The following is a 23542-nucleotide window of genomic DNA, read 5'->3' as shown; positions in this document are numbered from 1 at the left end:
ATAAAATAGAAAAGATTTTTAGTTTTTAAAAGGAGAATTTAGACATTCAAGAGTCAGAGCTCTTCAGTGGGAAGATACAGCTTTTAAAACCCATTGCACTTTATACAATTGTTCCTTTCAGGACTCATTAAAATGGCAGTGTGGCAGCCTTGCATGCTGCTGCTGAAATGGAATCATAATAAAATGATTAATGTTGATCTTGTGATTAGCATCAGTTGCAATCATTAACTGTGTAATGAGGAATGGTAGTGGGACCTCAGGAAATCCCTGCCTGGCTTGGGGAAAAATGTGGCAGTTAGGTGGAAACTGCCAAGTGCTTTGAAGCGCCTGCTAGTGAGTGCATGCCCAGGCTCTCTGCACTGCTGGGTTAGAGAAGCTGCTCCTTGCTCAGTGTGTGTAGGCAGGCACGGCAGAAGGGAGCTCCAAGGCATTATCATGCTGTTTGGAAGTGGCTTTGTTGGCTTGAATCTGGGGGAGTGTGACTAGGTTCTCACTTGATTCGTGTGCTGTCCACCCACTGGTAACTGCAAGTATGTACATCTGGAAGTACTCTGTTCATTCTGTTTTCCACCTCAGGGCGCTACTCTTTTCTTATTATTGTTTTTGAGAAGAGCATAAGCAAACAATATCCCATCTCTTCATGCAGAAAAGTGTTACTTGGCTCTGTTAATTAAAAGCAAATAACAAAGAGCAATTTATCAAAGAAGTCCATTTATGCAGCTGAGCTTTTTTTTTTTTTTTTTTTTCTCCTGTAGAAGTGAAGGCAACTTAAACAACAAGAGGAAGAAAAATGGGAGTCTCTTTTAGAGCAGAAAACCATTATGACTTCACTGTATGCATTCAGTTGTAATCCAAGGGATCAAATAGATTCTGCAGTAGGAAGAAAAAGACTTTTCCTGTCTAGACTCGATAAGCATAATGTTAACAAAACATGGTTTTAGATATTGCTTGTCAAATGAAGATATATAAATAGTATTTATACATTATTATTATTATTATTATTATTATTAAAGTAAATAATGCAATTCTGTGAAAACTTGGAAAAACCTAGAACAACTCAATAAAGTATGTTTTAAACTTTAAGTAAAGTAACTAGATTACATTTTTTTTTCAGAAGTTAAAATACAGATAAGGTGTTAGTTTTCTTTACATCCTGGGATCCCTGGTGTTTGTTCTCCTTATCCTGCATAAATGCAAATGTGACATATGGGCACACACATGATACTGTTAAGCCACTAACAATCTTTGATCACAAGTATTTGGAGTGCTCACTGATGCTGTGTCTGGCCAAGACACTTTTACAGTGATTCTGCTGCTTCCTTACTTGCTCCACAGCCAGGGGAAGCAGAAGCAGAGGAGAGGAATTGCTCCTTTTTCCACATATTATTCATATATGTGGATTATTCATATAATTCAATATATGAATTCTCTCAGAAGAAAACTAAGAATTTTAAGTGCTTGAATTAGAAACCAAGATGCTTTGTGTTAAAAAGGTTTGTCCTCTCTGAGAATTGAAGCTGGTTTATTTAACCTTATGCCAACTGTTCTTGAGCAAAACCTATAGCACAAATATTACTGACTAATGAGCAGCTGCTGATCTTTGAGTACAGTATTTGATGTTACATATTTCTAGTTCAGCTTTGTGAAATCACCTTCTATCTTGACTTGGTGAAGACAAATCCCAAGAAGCTAGGTTAGGTAATGCTGTAGATAGCCAGAAACATTATTTTCTGTCAGCTTGAGTCTTTTCAAAAACTGATGCTCAGTAATATGAAAGAACATGAGCACATATTTAATGATTTTATTTAAGAATGAGTATAGCCCTATTGTTGTGTAACTTGCCAGCCTTAGTTTCTAGGAATGTTGGTATGCCAGGCCTCTCATTTGCATCTCTGTGTTTCTCAAATTAGTATTTAATATCAGAAACTTGAGTTTGAAAATTAATTATTCATTTGTCTGCTCTGTGCCCTTCTGTCAGGTAGGTGGAGATTATTACTTGCTTGTAAGCACTTTTGTAGTACAGAAATGCTCTGATCAATCTATGCGTGTTTGCTCTTGTGTTTTGGAGGGCTGAGTGGCTGGCTGTTACAGACATACCTTATGACGCGGTCTAATTTCTGATTTGGAAATATAATGTGAAAATTAATTTCTGATTTTGAAATATAAAGTGAAAATTAAAAAAATATATATATAATGTAAGGATAAAAATCTTTCTTACAGTGGTTACACTGCCTGTAGTCATCAGCCAAGTCAGAATAACCATTACGATACGTAACAGCAGTTTCTACTATATTTATTATGCTGTTTGATCTGTTCGGTTTTTATATTACCACCTAGATTGAGGGAGATTAATGTTTTGTTTCAAACACAGGAATGTATTTGAAAGCGTGCTTAGAAATAAATCCATTTTCAAGTATTCTACCTCACTAAGAGTGTTTTTCTGAATTAGAGTGTTAGAGATTTCAGCCTAAGGCTGCAAACAGGATTGGTATTTTTGGATTCTAAATTATTTTTCAGAAAAAAGAGCCCTGTGAAAATTGTTGTTTCTCCCAGTTGATGGAGTGTTATACTCATAAATCATGATTATTTTCAACCTTTTGGTTGAGGCTATTTTGTTTTCACAGCCAGAAGCAGTAAAATAATCAATCATGTAATAATGCCATGGATAATTATCATGTTGCTTGGTGTTCTTTGAGCTACTGCAGGTGTGTTCAGAGCCCCTATTGGTTGTGTTTAAACTGTGATTTTACAGCTGAGGTGGTGAAGAGCTTTGGAATGTATCCCCAATTGCTTGCCTTTTTTTTTTTTTTTTCCTTCCATAGTACTTTAGCAACAAAGACTGTTTGTTATGAAACCCAGAATTACTTTTTTACATGGTTCAAGAGTTTTATATGCTCCTTCATATATTGACTTTGACTGCTCAACATATAGTTGTACAGAAAAGCTATGCTTGTGATAGCTAGTGGATTTAATTCCATTGTTGCTAAATTAGAAATGACATTGAAATGAGTTTGTGGTTTAAAAAGTCTCAAACATTTTACGTTGTAAATACTATTGAGTTCATTCTTATTTGTTAAACTTTCAGAACAGTTTTATTGGCATAATTACATCTTAAAGCATTACTTAGAAACAAATTATTTTTTGCCTGTCTTCACTAGGAGCAAATGTAGTCCTCTGTAGTGGCTAGACTACCTCTGCTATGGGGTGCAGAAATATGGTTGAAATTTGGAATTCTGTGATCAGTTGAATGTGGTGTATATCATCATGGCTATCAAAAAGCTCTGCCTTGCCTTTTCTCTGCCCCAGCTTCTTGATTCTGTGCTGCTCCATCTCTTGTGCTGATTCAAAAACTCATACAGTTGCACCAGTTACTACACCAGGGAACTAACCTTTACTCCTCTCAGCCTCTGGGCAACTGAGGTACAAAAGCTTAAGGGATATTTACTGCAGACATGAGATCTGGGTGCCCACATACTTTTGAAAATCCTGGTAGACATCTGTCTCCATCTTTTGGCATCAGATACTTTTAGTATTCTTGCCTAAGGTGACTTGGCCAGGACTTTGCAAAAAGTATTAAGAATTGAAAATGGGATCTGAATATTCCTTGGTGCAGGCTGAGAACCCATAATGATCCCCAGTCTGTGTTATAAAAGAAGAGTAGATGAATTTTGTCTTATCTTTATTTAAAACTATTTTGGCTGTAAATCAGTAGAATAATTTTTACTCCAAAGTTTATTATCTCTGGAACTTTGTTGCATGCTGAACATGGTGACTTAAAACAAGTATCTTCTCTTCCATGGCTTCTGTTTGTTTTACTGTAATGCTGCAGCAGCTGTTAATGAGGGTGCTGATGTGAATGAAATCTGAATAAATCTTTATCTCCAGTATATCTCACTAACATTTCTGAATTATCATTTTAAGTAGAAAACATGAGGTCTAGGAGGAAGAATCAAAGTTATTCAACAGCTAAACTAAAAAATGAGGGTTGTGTAATAAGAGATTGACAGTTCAATTGAAAATGCAGCTGTGATTAAATGTAAAATATACATTAACAGGCATTAAAATAAATCAAAGTATTCTTTGAAGCCTGTGTTTAAACCCCTAGTAATATTATTTTAAATGGCTTATCTGATTTTGTTCTTTTCATACTGACTTCATAGTAGTAGGTGAGGTGGCTGGTTGATGACTGGGAAGATAAACTGCATCTTATATATATATATATATATATATATATATATATATATTATATATATATATATATATATATTTCTGTTTTGGAAGATCATTGCAACTATGTGTGGAAATTAAGAGTATTTCATTCTCTGTAGTTTTATGCTAATGGGCAGCTCATCATGGTGTTTTATTGTGTTTTAAGATGATTTGATGGCAGGTTAATAGAGATTGGTTTATTAAATGAGGAAGTTTTGCAGAAACATTGTGAAATTTGCAAAGCAGGTTTTTCATCATGCACTTGTCTACTAGTTTTCTAAAACTGTCCACAGCTGTATCTTGTATGTATCATCAGTCTGTGAATGCAAACATTTGCTATATCAGAGATGAATGCAATATGTAGATTCTCTCTTTATGCATTTAACTGACAAAAGAATATCAAGCTATAGGATTTTAAAGACCTGTTAAGATGTGTTTGATAAATGAGGTGTCCCTGTGCAGAATGAAGGTGATTTAATATTTGTGTTTGGAATTTTACTTTAAATTAATGCAAAATTTTCTGTCATAAACAAGTAATGAAGCTCTTTTCATTGCCTCAGATTTGCCTTTGTTCCCTTGTGTAGTTCCCACATTTTGCAGTAGAGCATTTTTTTCCTGACATTAAACTATTTCATTATAGGTCTTAGGTAAAATAGAAAAAAATCTAAAGAGAAGAAAATTCATACTAATGAAACAAGAGATTTGCTTCAACAAGGAATGCTTATAAATTGTGGGGATTTATTCTGTATGAATCAGTCCTGGCTCCTGTAAAGGGTTTCTTGTCTGTGTTTTCTTCCAGCTTTCTGAAGGTTCTGTTACTTGCAGGCTGGTGTTGGTGTTACTTTAAATATACTTGTTTGATGTTATTTTGATGACTCTGTTGTTAGAGTAGGCATACAAAAGCTTACTCCATTTCCAATAGTATTATAGTGAAAGCTTTTTATTACTATGAATTTAACTGCAAGTAATTTTAAAGTACTTATGGATGGTATCAAAAATACATTTAAATTAAGTGTTTACCATATTATCTGGCAAAAAGTTTGCTTTGAAAGCTGATAGCAAGTTAAGAAATGTTTGTTATTCAGACTTCACAGTCATCTGAGTAGAGCAACTGCAACAAAAACTGCAGGTTATTTCCCCCACCTTTAGCTATTTTTATGTGAAATTGCAGCAGTTAAGTAACATGTGCTGTGGTGGTTCTAATCTGCCATAACTATGAAAGGGGTGCACTGATTTTATGCTACAAACTGTGTCTTTTGTAGACTATTCACCACCCTTTACAGGTCTGCCAAGCCCACTCTGCAATTGGTTGCCAGGGGCTGCAGATGTTGGAAAAGAGAAATTTCAATGAAAGGCCCTGATTCAGCAACCTAAGCAGCCTGCCTCCCCCAGCCAAAGTAATCAGATTGGCAGCTGAATCAAAGGGTACAGTGGGCCCTTTGTTTGCGAGCTCCAGAGGTTAGTAATTGACAGAAGGTCAACAAAGTTTTATGAAGAAAAGAACAGAATATTAGAGGGTATTAGGCTGCAGAAAGAGAGTTTGAGAGTTTTATGTTATTGAAAGAAAGTTGGAACCTGAGTCAAAGGTTACAGTTGTGGGAAGCAAAGGGTGCATATTGATATTTGAATCTGAAAATAGTTTCAGCTACAGGAACAGGGCTATTGATGAACAGAAGGAATGGCTGAACAAAAATCAACAGTTGCCCTAGCTGTAGGTATGTGCAGTTGTTAGTGTTGAAGGATGTATTTGTAAGCTTTGGGATTTAACATACAATGGTAGAAGGATGGTCATTTTCCTCATAGAATCATGAGTCTAGAAGAGATTTTAAGAGGTCCTGTTTCACCCTGAGGAAAAGAAGAATTAACTGTATCTGTGCAGTATCATGTGCAATAGGTGCTTTTCTAATCTCCCACCTTGGAAAATGTCATTTGTGGAGACCTGTGCAGGTGAAGAATGCGAGGTCGCAGTCCTTGTCTAATCTTCTTCAGACTAAGCAGGCTTTGTCATTTGTTTTTTCTTTTTGTTGGTCATATTTTTAGACCAACCCTGTGGCACTAATTGTAGTATTTCAGTTTGTCCCAGATCCTTTTTTGAAAGATGATACACAAAACTGGAGAAAAGACTCCAGGGGTATACTAGTGTTGAGTAGACTGGAGGGATTACTACTGTTTACATGTTCTGGTGTGATATTTGCCTTGTTTGCAGTAACTTAAGGTTGTTGACTAATGTTCAATTCTAATCTATGTAAGCCAATTCAGTGTTGGCTTCTATGTTGGTTATTACTCATCTCTGCTGTACTGGAAATGCTTAAAAATAATCTCTTTGTTCCATTATTTTTCCAGGAACTGATGTTAAGCTGATGGGTCTCTAATTCTCTGGCACTACTTGTTACCCTTTTTAATAAGTAATAAGAACTATTTGTGCAATTTCCAGCCCTTTAAGATCTCAACTGTTCTATACAAGAACTGAAAGACAGTTATAAATGTTGCATGACATTGCATCAGCCAGCTCTTAACTGCTCTAAATTAATCAGGCCCACTCTGGCTGAAAATACCTGACTTTGTTATTCTCTTCCTGTTTGAGGCTGAGGTTCTGGTTTGTCCCTGGTATTAATTATAATAACTGCCTGCTTGGGACTGGCTTTTTGATGAAGATTAATGTATTGTTTTGATGTCTGCTTATAGCCATAAACATTTTTAAATCTGTTTATTGCAATTACCTCTCAAGTAATGAATGATGTGTAAACTCATAACCATTTCAGAAGAAAAAAAATAATTCTTTTATGATGAACGGTGTATGGACTTGGTGTATGGAGCTGGTGTGGTTTACTAGGCAATTTAGTTTTTCAAGTGTGTGAGCATTCCTGTCTCACTAGTGCAGGATGATTTCTTGTGTGTTGTGTTGGTCATCAGTGCCTAAAATGAAGTAGTGAATCTACCTTCCCTAGAATCCTTGTAGCTTAGCGAATCTTTCTCATATTTGTCAGGAGAAGAGAATTCACATGCGAAGGGAAAACTATTTCTATTCAGTTGGAAAACTGTTTAATATATTGCTGTTTTGTTGTTGTTGTTGTTTCTTCTTCTGCAGTTTGCTGTAGTACGTCACAGAGATTGAGTAATATTAACTAGTATTTTGTACATCAGAAGTATTGAATATTGACTTTAAATATGATTTGTGTTTTGATGTTTGTATTTTCCTTACATTGAAATAGCTTCCTCTCCTGCCCTGAAAACCTAAGACATTTTTTCTGTGTAAGTAAGCAGTATAAAAGAGGTACTAGTTATAGTAGCTACATTTTACTTGGTGGCATGGTTCCTGAAAAGAGGGGTATTCCTGAGGACCTGACAGTTGGTAAATCTGGAACATGCATCACCATACTGGCTTTCTGCATTCAGGCTGAGTTCTGGTTATGCTGAAGTCTTGTCAGTTCAAGTAGTGCACAAGGAGGGCAAACACTGATCCTCTTCTCTACCTGACACTCAAAGCAAATGTAGATTGAAGAAGTGGGTGTTCAGAAATAAGCTGTGGTGTATTTAAAGTCTGATCAGAGAATATGTGTAAGTGAAAAACATGAGAGCAACCATTCTGGAGCAGATCAGAGGTCTACTTAGCTCTGTGACATGGCTCTGATGGAAACAAAAAGAAGATGCTGAAGAAAAAGGGTAAGAAGGGGGCTGGCAAGTAGAGTAGTACTTCTGGGTCTCTTCCTAGCCTCCAGCCATTTTGAGCTCGGGGGTTTCGTCTCCAACATATGATTTCTGTAGATTAGTTAGTGCTCAATGGATATTTATTCCATGAACTTGCCTGGTCTCACCTATACTCCATGTGATCTCTGCCCACAACCAAACTAATCTCATATGAGAAAATGTTACCCTTCACTTGTTCTCAAATTGCCTTTTGCTGTTTTTCCCTCATACCCCTATGTCTTTTACTGAGAGGTTGGTAAAAGAGAGAACAGTTTGAATACTCCAGGAACCTCATGACTCAAAACTTTGCTGTCATACACCTCAGCTGTTGTCTCCCCAGAATTCTAGCAGCTGTGAAGAAGCTGTTTTATAACTTTTATTTTCCTCATTGCTCTTCTCTGAAACTCTTTCAACTCTTCTGTGCCCTTTTTCAAGATGAGAACACCTGAACAACATGCAACGTTCAATGTATTAGAGAATGCCTTAGCATCATTATGCAACAGCGACATAATGATATTTTCAGTTTTATCCTTTATTCCTTTCTGAGGTATATACGACACTAATTGGATTTGCTTTTCTTACTGCTGCTAAGCTCAATTTTGATGGAACTAATAATTTTGAGACCAAGATCTTGTTCCTCAATTATCATAGTTAGCTCTGAAAAAAGATGGTATTTAGAAAAAGTTTTCCCCATGTGCATTGTTTTTCATTTTTCTTCATCATTCTCAGTCAGGTCTGTTTTCATTCCCATTCCATGTCTCCACTTTCTTTATTTTGAATATAAATCACAGAATCACAGAATGATTGAGGTTGGAAAGGACCTCCAGAGATGGTCTAGTCAAGCAGGGTCACCTCCAGCACGTCACACAGGATGGCATCCAGGTGGGTTTTGAATATCTCCAAAGAGGAGATTCCATAACCTCTCTGGGCAGCCCATTCCAGTGCTCTGTCACCCAAACCATAAAGAAGTTCTTCCTCATATGATGATGGAACCTCCTGTGGTTCAATCTATACCCATTAGCACTTGTCCTATTACTGGCCACCACTTAGAAGAGTTTGGCCCTGTCCTCTTGACATTGTCCCCCGAAGTATTTGTAGAGGTTGATAAGATCCCCACTCAATCTCCTCTACTTTAGGCTAAACAGGCCCAGCTTGCTTAGTCTTTCCTCATAAGACAAATGTGATACCTGTGTAACTTTTGGTCATTTCTTTTCTATTCTTGTGGATTGTCTCCCATTTTGGCAGCAGCAGAACATGGAAAAAATGCCAGGAAAAATACAGAAAGTAGGAAGAAAAGTAAAATGGGATACCCAGACTGGAATATTGAATAAATTAAACGGGAAAAGGCATGCAAGCTAAAAATCAGAAATAGGAGTACAATTATGTATGGATCTTCAAACAAGTATAAGAAAGAAAACTTGATGTATGTATCTGTGGAAAATTGGTGATGGCGCATGATCAGATGTGCGTCTGCCTTATAGTGAGGAGAGTTAAGGAAAAATGACAGTGAGGGTTATTATCTAGATGATTTAACTAGATGAACCTGAGCCATCTACTGATGGCAGTACAAGGGATCTTCTCCTTGCAGGATAAATGTACTAAGTTAGGAATTAAATTCAGAAAGCATTGAAAATGATATTCAACAAGAATACATATTGTTTTCATTGGAGAGTTTCTTGGCTGTAGGATTCTTTTATTCTGTTTGACACAAAGGGAAAAGATTTTATTTGGTTGCGCTATTTTCTTGATCATCTGATCCATAAGCATTTCTGGTGGAAAAAAAAAAAAAGAAAAAGATTAATTTTTAATGCTGATAATAACATCATGGTGATTTAACGTATGGTTCAGTAAATTCAATCTTAAGCTTGGGAATTCATATTGAATGTGGTCTAAGTGGAATTTTTCAAATTGCAGAAAATATAAATGTTTCTTTCATAAAAGCAACAGTTTAAGTGACAGGTCTGTTTTGTATTTATAATTTACAAAGTACACAAAGGATTTTCAATCTTAACATTAGTTAGTTACAAAGACATTGCATGTAGGTGCTGTCTATGGTTTGTAATTATCCTCTCATAAAGCACATCTGGAGAGAAATGTTTTTACCAGACATAAACATATCAAGCATGAGAATGAATTACAGAAAACTATTGTTGAAACATTTTCAAATCAGCAAATGCTTTTTTCTCTTTCCATCTTTATTCTGAAAAGCTTTCAAAAGAAAAAAAAAAATAGATGAGTCTGGGAGGAAGGAAAAATAGAAAGAAATTTCTGTGCTAATTTATCTGAGTTAATGCTTTTTCCTGTTATGAATCTCCCTAATTGACTGAAGAAATGGAAACAAGTCTTTTAAAATTGAATATGTGGCATTAAAGCAAATGTGGCACTCAGATCTTGGGCAGCTGGGATTCTGGAGGACTAAGCATAAAGTAATAAAGCGTGCCTAAGAATGAACTTCTATAATCTTTCATCCAATGAATACTGGTGGATTATGATCATCTGAGCTAGCCAAGTGCAAGTGGTTGTGGACTGAAAGAACAGTTGCTTTTCCTACTCTTCTTTTTACTCCACTGTCTAGTCTGAAGTCATACTTTTATCTTCTGTGTGACTGGTAAATGTTGAAGTCCCTCTAAACTCCTTGTGAAACCTAGGGGAGGTCAATCAGAGGCAAGGTGAACTTGCCTAGCTGCTTCTTGATAAAAATTAGAGGTGATATATCTCTGCCAAAAGTTGACAGAAGCACTCCTGACATGCCTTTATCAGTTCACACATAATCATGTCTACCCAAGCCTTAAACTTTCCAGTTCAAAAGAGAGTGTCTAATCATATGTATAGCACTGTTTTTACCATTAGTCTAACTGGGGTGTCAGGGAATGAGCACACAATTCATTTGGCATCAGAAGCACTACCAGGCTAGGAACCTCAAGTAGTATGAGATGAAGGGACGAATGAAGTAATGACAAAGGGCGAGGAATGAGAAAAAATAGTTAAGTTCAGACCTGCTATAACGGAGAGGATCTCTCTGATTTCTGTGTAAACTTAAAGATGTTAGCTAAATATTTTGTTCTCAAAAATAATGGTGACAGTCTTAATTCTTCTTTCGTAATGCAGTGGGAGTTATAGATGTTATTAATTGTATTTCATCACTGTGGTTTGCAGCCAGAATGTTTTTATAAGATTTATTTCATAGAATCATAGAATCATAGAATATCCTGAGTTGGAAGGGACCCTTAAGGATCATCAAGTCCAACTCTTGACACCGCACAGGTCTACCCATTTAGCATGAAGAAAGGGCTATGGGGACAAAAGAAAGAGTGAGAACCTTTTCTCTAGTTCTGTTTTGTCTAAAATGTCACCATTTTTGTCTAAAATGTCACCATGAAGCAATATCTACAACAAGTACCATATTTTTCACTTTGGATCTTGATAACCTTAGATTTATATGCTCTTAGTGATACAGTGAGACAATAAGGAATTTGGATGATTGAATGTGAATTAGTGGGATTACAGAAATATAGCATATCTGAGAAGTTGTTTTAGTAAGAACAATCGCATAACCTTGTCTTATTTATAAATTTAGCTTTTATCCTTAAAGAATAATTCTTTTAAAAAAAGAGAGACCAAACTGGGGAATGTCCACTTTGTAATGGTCAGGATTTCCTAAGAACCACGGAAGCAAAGGAACATGGAAGTGTTTTTTGCTGTCTGCAGAAACTGCTGGCTGACTAACATTGTTTCTAGCTTGCTCTGATATGTGCTAGACATAAGCAAGGAGGGCAAACAGAAGAAAGTCTGTTTCGTCAGCATTTGGAATACTTGAGGAAAGATAATGAGTAGCTCAGTACTTGAAAAAGTGGTAAAATCATCGGGGAAAATTTTTCATTGCTTTGTTTTCATTTCTTGGAGATAGATTTTAGAGATGTGTCTGAGAATAGGATAAGAAAATTAGCAAAGATGGTGAGTCTGACCTCTAAAAATAGAATCTAACTTATTGTAATGTAACTTCAGAAATAGATTTATGCCATTTCACAGTTGAGAGTGTCAGTAATGTTCAGGTACTACTTGGTTTGCTGGACCAGTGAAACTATCAGGAAATATGTGATTTAAAAAAAAAATAAAAATAATAAAATGTATGAACTTTATTCTGGTGAGAACTGGATTTTTATTTATTTATTATCCCATGCTTGTAAAGCACAAGGTGTTATACAGAACAGATTTATTGTTATGTTTTCGAAACTGGTATGGATAAAAACTGTGTTGCTATTATTTGTTACCTGTGTGTTTTTCTAGAACCAAGATTTGGCCTGCATAAGTTAGCTGAATTCACTATCATGATTCAGTTTAAAAGACAGATTAAGTTAGAGCCTCAGTTTAAACAAACCTTTTATTTTCTTCCTAGGTGAAATGGAAATTCCAGATTCAAATGACCCCTTAGGTCATGTGGATGGACTTGAGAGACCAATTCCAACACCTAAAGGTAAAATTAACTATAGTTCCTTTTTTTTTTTTTTTTTCCCCCTCAAATTATAAACATACTTTATAAAGCACCAAAAAAACCCTGTTATGTTTTTACTTATCTGTATATACATCTCTGTAAGAACGGCAGCCTTGCATGTCTTCATATTTCTGATGCTAAGTAAGAACAGTGAGGTTACAGGAGTCTGTAAAAAATATTTTTTAAGCATTTTCTTAAGGCTTGCACTGAGGGATTATATGATTGACCCAAACATATGGTTATTACTACCTTCCTGCTATATTGTTCGTCAGGTAGGTGCCATGAATATGATCTGATTTTGTACAGTACCACGCTTGGCATTTATAGGTAAATTTAAAGATCTCTCTGAATATCTTTATCTTGAGATAACTAAATCTAACCTCTTTAATTTATTCTTCTGCGGCAACACAAGCGTACTTACAATTTAAGGATCTCTGAGCATTAGCGATATATTTTTTTTTTTTTAACAGACTGGAATAACAGAATTTATAATAAATTGTTGTTTAACGTAAATTTGTATTATACTTTATTACTTAAAGTGTAGATCCAAATGCTCTGACCTGTAAATATTCTCCTTTATGTATGCTTTATGTATCCTTTTTGTATCATAATCACAGATTTACTGCAAATTTTGATTCCAAATAAATAGCGTAATTTCATAAAACAGAGCACTTTCAGTATTTTGCCTGAAGAAACACACGCTTTCTAACTTATAGTACAGATTTTTTCTTCTTATGGATCCAACTGCTATATAAAGACTGAGGCAAAGAAGACATTCGGTACTTCAGCATTTTCTCTGTCATGTGTAACCAGGCCTGCCACCTTGTTCAACAATGGGCCCACATTTTCCCTAGTCTCTCTTTTGTCACTGATGTACTTATTGAAGCCTCTTTTGCTCTCTTCGACATCCCTGGACAGATTCAATTCCATTTGGGATTTAGCTTTTGGAATTTAATTCCCTGATAATCTCTAAGTATAAGAATTATTTTATACTTTCTGGTGTTTTTTTTTTTGTTTGTTTGTTTGTTTTTTCCCCCATCCCCCTCCATATGTCAACCTTTGTACTAGAAAAAAAATGCCTCTCTGACTTACCATTAGCAGTCTTAGCAAGATGAGAACATGTTGTAATCTACCAAGCTCTGAGATGCTGGCCAGATATTTTTCTCAGAACTTCTTTTTCAGAGATCTCAAATTTTGAGGGGACTGTGGAATACAGTCACTGTATGCTGTCATAGATATCCGATATTAAATAATTCTTTTTTATTGTGCTTCATCTGAAAGTTAGATTTCTTACCTTGCTTGTGCTTATTGGAAGATTTTTCAGAATCTTCTGTTAATCATCTATTAATTTCTATGCTTAATTGGATAGAAAAATGACATGGCTACCTTTCAGAGAAATATAGATAAACACAGAAGAAACTGAAGGATTTTCTAGTCAGGATCTGGTCATTGATGTGAGATACTCTGTTCCTCCCATTTGAGGGCAAACTCAGGACATTCTTCTTCCCAACCTTTTTTTAATTGCTTAAGTTCCCAATTTATTTTAGAGGATTAAACTTTGTCTTCCATTACAGGAATAATTTAAATAACTGTCATTTGTGTCAGCCACACAGTATGCCAGAGTTGTGTTATTTCCTCCACACTCCAGTACCCAATGCTTTTGAAGGGAAAAAGTCAATGTTAATCTTTAACTGCAATTGACAGACTTGTAGAATGGGACCATCTTACCAATTAAACTCTTTTGTTATGTCTGAATTTTAAGGATGCAGATATAAAAGAAAATGCTCCTGGAGCAAAGGAGTTGTAATTATTTCCTTTTCCTTTTTTTTTTTTTTTTTTTTTTTTTTTTCCAGAGCCACAGGCAATACCTGTCTGAGGAAGTAATTAATCACATCTCAAATGTTTCTACGTCATAAGGATTTTTATTTTCTTCAGAGAAAAAAAAAAAAGAGACCCTTGTTCTTATATGACTCATTGGTATAGAATCAGTTGCTAGTTTCTAACATGTCTGGTCTGGAAATGGCCTCATTTTGCTCCTCTTATTTTTGTGGCAACAAAATTCTCAAACAAGCAAAAATCCATTGGCTGAAACATTTTGTGTCTTTGGTTTGAATGTTAACACAAGTTAACCCTTGTGTTTCTGTATCATAACGAGGCAACAGTTTTTATTCCAAAAATCATTGCACAGTTGTATTTTGGAAATTTGTGTGTACCATGAGAAAAATAGAGCCCTTAACTTCTTCCACCACATTGGCCTTCATTGAGGAATGTTTAGTTACACTAATCTGTGACCTTTATTTTTTTTTTTCTCTTAGTAGAATTGACACAATGTAGGCCTGAAAATAATAGTAAACAAGCTTCAGTATTGCCAAGGTTAGATCCACTGCAGAACTGTGTAGTTCACTTTTGTCCTCAGAATACTCCAGAAACCCTGAAAAATGTTTCTGTCTCCAGAAGTAACCAGGTTAAGCAAGATATTATTAATAATATACAACTTTTAAAGTTGTATGTCTGTTCATTCAAGTGAAACTAGCCTTCTAGTTCTGAACAGACTTAATTTCACTCTGACAGCAGCTTCTGAAAGTTGATGGGATAGGACCATGACTCAGCCATCAAGGAGAGTTTATCTACCAGTAAATTTACTGAATAACAAGGAGAATTTACCCACTTGTTTCCTTTAAGTGAACACCTGAACTGCTACCAAAAGAGCACTGTCTCTGAGCAATGTTTTTCTGGAACCAGAACATAACACTGAGCTTTTGCTGTAGGATAACTTAGGTCTTCTGGAGGTCTTTTGGGTGTGTTGGAATGATAAATAAAAAAATCTCTTCCCAGTCCAATGAGTTCCACCAAGTAGGACACAGTCTAAGTAAGACATCTGGGCTTCATCCCTCTAAGTGCGAGAAAGTACTGCTCAAAAATAGGTTTCCTTCTGCTAATAGGAGAGCATAAGCCCATTGATTTAAGTGTGAGGGACAACATTCAGACTATGGCAATATTTCAGTGGCAATTCTTTATTCCCAAATTGGCTGTAATTTGTTCCAAAGTATATCTGAAGTATCCAGATGCTTGTGTATGTGATCCAAAGTCTATGTGATCCAAAGCATTTTATTTTACATGTTTGTGGATGCGTTTTTGTACAGTGAGATCAAATCATAAAAGGAAAATGGGGTGCAAATGATGGAATTAAATTAGGCTGTAAAGGTATCAGTTCATCTGGAAACATTATGTGGCAATGTATAACTCAACTTAGTCTCCTTAACTACTCCTGTATTTTAGGAGAGCTGCCAAACTTCTCTTGCATTTCCTAACATGGATTCAATATATTGCTATGGATTGCTCGTCTTTGTACTGGAGTTAAAGGGCAAAGAATTGAGAAGACTGCTTCACATTTAGGAAAACAATCTGTGCAAGAAATGAGGAGCCTTGACTTCTCCACCCTCTCCTTATTAGAGTGGTGCTTCTCAGTGTATTTCCAGTCCTGATTTATATGTGGAAGGAGCAACTTTACTGGACTGTCACCATCTACTGAGGTGCAGTGGTATGATACATGTCCCCTAAGCTCTTATACTTTCAGCAGTGTTGCTGTACAAAACTCCAGAAAGAAGTGCTTTATATTTCAGCAACTTTCATCTTTCATATCTCTTATGACAGTGTTCTGATCTTAGATAAGCTCAGAACACTCCACAACACTTTGATATTTTTATAGATTACCTGTCAATTCTTTGAATACTTTATACTCTTTTACTGTATTCATAACGGTACCTTCGGGAGTAGTGTCATCTTTCTCAAGTCATTTCTTTTACCTGTAAAATTAGAGCACTGTTAACATTACGCTATTCCATAACATAAAGTATGTTTTTTAAGTCAAAAATATGTCTTATTATTGAAAATAGTGAATTAGCTCCTAATGATAAACATGATTACTTTATATATATATATATTTTGTGTTGGATGTAAAGTATTATTAACCTTGAAAGAAAATGCCGTCACAAAAGGTTGCCAGTTGAAGCTGAGGCAAGAGAGCCTATGTTATTTTTTTTACAGCCTACAAAAATAACTAGGAGTTATTTGAAGACAAAAATGAGAATTGTAGAGAGGTAGAAACAAAGAAAAAGCAAGGAGTTGAAGGAATGATAATCCCACATTGCTATTTAAGCAAATGATGTTATATATTTTTCTAATGGTTTTGAAAACTGGGAAGTCCTACAAGATGAACCAAAAAAGGCTTTGAATTAGATCAGTTTTGCAGAAAATAAAATTTGCTTTTTTATATAGAAAAAAAGTTGATTTTAAATGTTTAGTATTTTAAGCGAATGCTGTTGCAACTTATGATATGTTATATAATACTGAAGAGATGGATTTATGCTTTTTTTCCAACCGTTGCATTTAAAATTATTTAAGCGCATATATGTCTTATCAGAGAACATGCATTTTAAAAGGTGATAATATATATATATGTGATTATTATAATTTGCTCTGAAGATATTGTTTTATGTTTAGGTATCTAGCACTTTATGATTCAGACTTTCCATTCTTTCAGAAACTGGATATGTGAACTTGGAATAGTATTGTACAAATAACTACTTAGGCCATGTGTAAATTTGGCAAGTCACTTAAACTCTCCTTGCTTTACTTTCTACATTTGGAAAGAAACACTGATGATATCTTCCTATTTCCTAAGACTTAAGTATTCTTAGTGATTAAGAATTTTTGAAATAAATAGCTGCAAGTTTTTGATAATTGCTACTCATGGAGGTGATCATGATGATAGTTTGAAAATTAGTTATGCTTGGTTATTTATAAAATCAGTATAGGGAAAATGAGTAGCAACTAACAAAAATGGAAATCAAAACTCTAATCAAAAACATCTATGCCAGAATTAATTTGATTCAAAGTAGCTATAGAGATTTAGAGAGATTTTTTAGAACAAAATCCAAAATCACAGCTAAGATCTTAAAATAACAGAAACAGAGAATGATCATTTTGTATCGTGTTTATGACAAGCATGCCACATATGGTTTGAGACAATAGCTATGACATCTAAGTCTCAGAATAATATAAATAAAAAGAAGAAAAAATAGTATGGATGTGGGGTTTCTGTGATAGTTACTTTCTTTATGTTTTTAGCTTAAAATGTGTCTTTGTGCATATAAAAACAATTAGACATTCGTACCGTATGTGGGAAAAGTTTATTTTTATATTCCTGCCAAAACATGCAAAATAGTCCTGTCATCTTAATTTTGATTTGCTGTGGAATTCTGTTTGATATATTTCTATCAAATGTACTTCATGTTAAAATATGAAGTACTGGCAACGTAACAAAGACATTTCAAAATACAAAAGAGTTCTCTAGCATTCATGTCAGTCATTTCCCTAAGATACTTTATTCACAGGATACATACAGTATGGTAGTATAACATCTTATGTAGATTAAGTTGTATCATTCTCTCATAGCTTCTTGACAGAACAGTTTTTACTCCATTCAAGGAAAACAACTATTAGTAACGGTTGTACACTATGTTAGTAACCATAATAAAAGAGAAATTTAATTTAGAGTGCCTTTGCCTACAGCAAATGCAGAGACATCCATCAGATATCTTTTCCTTTTGTAGTACTTTGAGCATTTTGATAACCAAGCCAGAGACCACTGAAAGCAAAGGAAACATTTTCCTTCATTTTCATGAACTTTGGAACAAAGCCAGAGTACAGAAAAGACTGTATATAAAACCAGTTTTTCTGTAACACAGAAAACTGCTGGCCATTATACTTGGATTTTTATGTTTTTAAATGTATTTGAATACCTATATTCCAAAGGAAATAGAATTGTTTCTAACATGACATTTACGAGTTTAGTGATGCTTGTTTTGCACATAGCAAGCCCAAACCATTTTATAGAGAATATTTATTCTTTGTTTCATAGATATTTCACTATTAAAACAGAAAAATAAATCTGTTTAGGTTTTAAAAATCTCTAGTTGTCTGTTACAGAACAAAGAATATAGAACACATATTAAATAAAATATAAGTCCTAGTGTTATCATGTTTCATTTTCCTCTGTACTTGTCCAAATGAATGTTTACTTATTAAGAGAGAGAGTTACATTGAAAAAGTTTGCTTTTAATGTTTTTAGGATACCATTTTAGTCTGGGAACCAGTTTGTTTTTTCTCCAAATCATTGTATCAAGCTGGCATACACACAATATTTGTGGTGTGCCGTACATCACAAAAAGTAACTGCTAATTATCACCACAGAAATTAAATAAGGAAAATGTTCTTAAGAATATGGTTGGTAAAATTTTCCACTTTGTTTGAAAGATTTGTAATTTGGGGTTGTCTAAATTGGATACCAAATAACAGGGCAGTATATGAAATGCTGCCCACTCTTCCATACAATCACTTCAGATTCAATAAGTATATAAATCCCAGACTTCAGCATTATTTCTCAAAGAGAAAATGAACCTAGCAAGCAGAGTGTACACTTCAGGGTACTTTCATAAGCAGTGGATAGGCCTTCATGTTGCCCTTAATGCACCTAAGCTTTTCCACAGAACTTTGAAGAAAACAGGAGTGCTTCAAAGTTCGGTGGGTTAAAATATTTATTACTTGATTTGTAATAACAGGGTAATTTAAAACACTGCACAAAACAAAATTGGCAGGAGGAGTAATGAACTAAAGCCAAATTTTGACCTGCAGGAAATGGATTCAGTTACACTGACTTCAGGGGAAGTGCATCTAATCACACTGGGTCTGAATTAGTCCATAAATCTTTGGCATTGCTTTTAGTGGTAATAGTTTTGTTCTCATTATTAATGGGATCTGATTCATAAATTCATATGAAATATTTTGTTTTAAAAGCTATAGACCAAATTGCTTCCCATAGTAATTTTAGTTTAATTGGAATAACAGAAAGGTGTAATGTGGATTTAGTCTTGAATTAATAAAAATTCTTGATCTTAATAAGTAAATTTAACATCTATTTTCAGCTGAATTAATTTAAATATAATATCCATAGCTAACCTCAGCTGAAGACTCAACCCAGGTCATTTTAAGTCAGGAAAAGTGAAATAGAGATAAGTGGTTAAGCAAGCTATAAGATGGCCAATGATGCAAAAGCTGACAAATAGCTCAAGAATGTTGTAGGCTTCTCACATTCCTCTGTGTTAAGGACAAAAATTGTACTGCAAAACCACAGTGACTGTCAGCTTACAGCACCTGAATTGGCCCCATAATTATGGAAAGCATCCTTTCTGCCTCTCTCGCTTCATAGGAATCAGGAGATCAGGAGCAGCTCTGAGCTAAGTGACTACCTCTGTGCTGGCTCCATGTTGGAAGTGGTCAAGCCTCTCGTCCAAAAGGTTCTTAAAACTCCTTCAACTCCCTTGTATGGGAGACACCCTGGCAGACACAGTTTATTCAGGCCACCCTGGGAGACACAGTACTGCTCACTTGAGTTGGTGCTCTCATGGCCCTATGTTGTGGCTCTGGTCTTCCACCAAACAACTTACTGTCACTGACATGACTGGATGTCATTGCACTTCCTCAGTGTCCCACCCCCTCTTTTTTTTTTCTTTTTTTTTTTTTTTTAAGAATTAGTTGATTGTTTTTCTATTTACTTCTCCGCTTCTTTTCATAAATTGCTTCTTCTAACTCAATTGTTTTTTATTGACTATGGCAACTCTTTTTCAAACATATTTCAAATTAATGCAAACTGATTTATCTTCTTGCCTGTATACTCTGCCTCAACTTTCACAGTTTGAAAATAAGCTACATAAGGATTATGAAAAAGTAGCAAAATAAATATTTATATTCTTTAAATAATGAGTAAAAGTGAAACAGGCATGGAAATTCCTTTTCTTCTTGGGGGAGGGGGGGATGGACGACGGGACAGGACCTTGCTTACATTCTTTCTTACAGTAATTTGATTTTCCGTTACCTGCCAGAATGTCATCCTCGTTATTCCAACTCTGCAGCTGTGAAATGTAACCGTAAGTGACAAGAAATCCTAAACAAGACCCAGCAGAAAGCATTCACATATCTCCTCCACATTTTCTTCTTTTTTTTTTTTTTTTTAAACAAAATGTTTTAATATGTTTTGTGTTCTGTCAAAATGTTTTAAAGACCACTAAGGAATAGTAGGCTAACAATAGGGAAAATTAATGTAAGATTGCAGACAGAATAATTTATCATTTTATAAGCAAAATGATAACAAACTAAATTTTCTTAAGTTTGTAATGTTATGTAGAGATTATGTATTTAGATTTTACTTCATTTTCTGTTTACTGACATACTAAATTCACACTTGCCTACATTGTATTTTCATACTGGAAAACAGGAATTCTTTTGAAATGCCAGTTGTATAGAACAATGCAATACTTGGTAAAACCCATTTTTTCAGCAAAATTTGGTTTTCTAAATTCTTTGTGTTCTGATGTTTCTACTGCTACTTGTTTCTTTTCCAGTGTTACCCCTAGCCATTAGAGAGGAACTGATTTTCATGGTTATGTCAAATGTAAATCAAAGCAGAGCATCAATTTTCTTAAAGGTATTTCAGGAATTAGACTGAGAATGTTGAGTGCTACATTCTGGTGTTAGATTCCTGTACAGTGATATGCTATTTCCTAATTAGACAATTGAAAAATAATCTAACTGATAGGAAATAGCACATATGGACATGCGTCAAAGTTACTTTTTTATTTGGATCTAACTGACACAAAAGTGAAGTGCAATATGAAGTATACGTAATGCTCGGCATCTAGATAAATTCGTGAAAGGAAACATGAACATGACAGATGAATACTTTTCTCACTTGTTTTGACAATCTCATTATTATTTCAGTGGAATTGAATGCTTTCAATGTGTGATGCACTTCAGTTGCAGGACTTCTAATGCCAAAACAAATTTTAAAGCAATAAGCTACAGAATTTATGATTATCATTTTTTTCACATTGTTCTTCTGTCAATTATTCCATTTATCACTTGAGATCACCAATACAGCATACAGCCCTCTTGACAAGCCCTTTGCTTTCAGCAAACAAGTTAGTGATTTTAGTTTTCATTTATAAAATTAAAATCCACAATATCTGTTTACTCAATATACATACAAACTTTTCTTTGTCCATTTTAGCACTATTTTGGGACTTGAAAAAAAAAAAAGGGCAGCCTATTGTCAATTTAAAAATGTATCTTCAAAGTAGGTGAAAGGAGATAGAAATGTAATGGTATTAACTCATATTTGACCTGCATAGTTACCTGCAGACAAACCTGAAGTCAATCACAAAAGACAAATTGGAGTGTGACGCTATTCTTTATCTAGGACAGTGAACTGTATATTTATTTGTTTATCTGTTTGTATATCCTTGAAAGAAAGCTGAAACTGTTTCCAAGATCCATTCATAAAAATATGCCTGTGGGTAGTCTTTTATCCCAACTCATGTGAAGGTTGATCTTTTCTGACCTCTTACCCTTACAGGTTACTTTCTGACCTTTTTGGAACCAGTAAACAATATCACTGTAGTCCAGGGGCAAACAGCAATCCTCCACTGCAAGGTAGCAGGAAATCCATCTCCAAATGTCAGATGGCTAAAAAATGATGCTCCTGTGGTGCAGGAGCCAAGACGTATCATCATAAGAAAAACAGATTATGGTTCACGTCTGAGAATCCAGGATCTCGATACCACGGATACAGGATACTACCAGTGTGTGGCTTCCAATGGGATGAAGACGATAACTGCAACAGGAGTGTTGTTTGTAAGGCTTGGTGAGTTCCTGGCTTATATAATTGCTCAGACTACTTTATTGGCTAGGTATTAGTTTTCACAATAGCTTAATGAGAAATGAATATGATGTTTTAAGAATTCTCAGCAATGAAAAGAAATAAATAAAGCCATTGCCAGGGGCCTCTCCCCCATCGCAGAACGTCATGGTTGAACTCGATACCCATTCACCAGTAATAAAAGAAAGTAAATACAGATGGAAAAGTCTGTAAATATGTAGCAAAGAAAAAATTTTAAGTGCCAGAGTAATGTATGAAACGGTAACATTTCATTGCCTGAAGTTTTCACTTTAATGCTGAGCACAGATCACTTAAAAACAACAACAACAACAAAAAAAAAAAAAAACAAAAAAAAGAAATTAAAAAAAAAAACTGCTTCTCTTCAGTGTTGGTTTTTGTTTCCTTGTGATGCTCAATAGCACTGTACCTATCTTTGTGAAATACCATGTTGGTACTGCTACTTGAAAACTGGCCTCAAAGTCTGCCCTTTGAGAACAGACCTACTGCATCTAACTACACTTTCAAAAAGTACTTTTGTTGTTTTTTGAAGACTTGATCATTCAGTTTGCTAGCAAAGCTTTTATTTATTTGTTTTGCTTGTAAGTGTTTCTGATGTAGTGAAAAAATAATTCAAGACATTTTCCTAAAATGTCTTCCAGTTTTATAATGATAATAACTAACTCCACAGTTTGTTTGTGGTGATTCATTAAGTGCTGGCTATCAGACCTTGTTCCCGTTGTGAGAAAGGTTAAGGGCATACCCTTGTCATACCATAAACTCTGATAGTAAGGCTCAGGTGAGGCTTAGTAAGAGGTAAGCGATGTGTCAAGATAACACATTGTCTTTTTAACAGCCTATATTTTTATGGCAGCAGATATTTTCCAACAAAAAATAAGTCCACTCAAGTTGCTGCCTGAACAGACAGAAAGAAGATTCATGTGATTTTTATTTGTGGTCTTGAAAATAGCAATATGTAATTATGTGCAGGAACCCAGAGGCTTTAGTTTGAATCTTAAGACAAACCCTCCTTAAAGAGACAGTTTGCTTTAGGTTGCTTTATTTTTATTTTTATGCCATTGTCCTTGAGCCAAACTTGCCAGCAATGTTTGTTTGTTTTATGTTTGCAGGTCCAACAAACAGCCCAAATCACAATCTTCAGTAAGTACATTTTGGAAAATTATTTAATGCACTCTGACCAATTTTGCTCTGTAAGAATTTGGTTCATAAACTCAGTAAACACTGCCTGCAACCACAGTATGTTTACTAAAAATATCTAATATGACTGAAATCTCACAGAATGACTGAAACCGTTTCTGACAGGAATAGCATTGTGTTACTGTGGGTTTGGGTTTGATCAAATATTCTCAAACAACTTCTTC

General features: G+C 34.9%; 1 protein-coding gene across 1 annotated transcript in view; it reads left to right on the top strand.

Moving 5' to 3' along the window:
• The window catches only part of ROR2 (receptor tyrosine kinase like orphan receptor 2), a 151175-nt gene that overhangs the window by 94692 nt on the left and 32941 nt on the right, over nucleotides 1–23542 (top strand). The window contains exons 2-4 of the mRNA XM_038170718.2: nucleotides 12293–12370; nucleotides 21861–22148; nucleotides 23291–23321. Coding sequence (XP_038026646.1) covers nucleotides 12293–12370; nucleotides 21861–22148; nucleotides 23291–23321 — 397 coding nt within the window. The remainder of the gene's footprint in view (nucleotides 1–12292; nucleotides 12371–21860; nucleotides 22149–23290; nucleotides 23322–23542) is intronic.

This window comes from Anas platyrhynchos, chromosome Z (assembly GCF_047663525.1).
Source record: "Anas platyrhynchos isolate ZD024472 breed Pekin duck chromosome Z, IASCAAS_PekinDuck_T2T, whole genome shotgun sequence".
Classification (NCBI taxonomy): Eukaryota; Metazoa; Chordata; class Aves; order Anseriformes; family Anatidae; genus Anas; species Anas platyrhynchos.
Note: the sequence above shows the minus strand (reverse complement) of the source record. Positions and strands in the feature narration are given on the sequence as shown.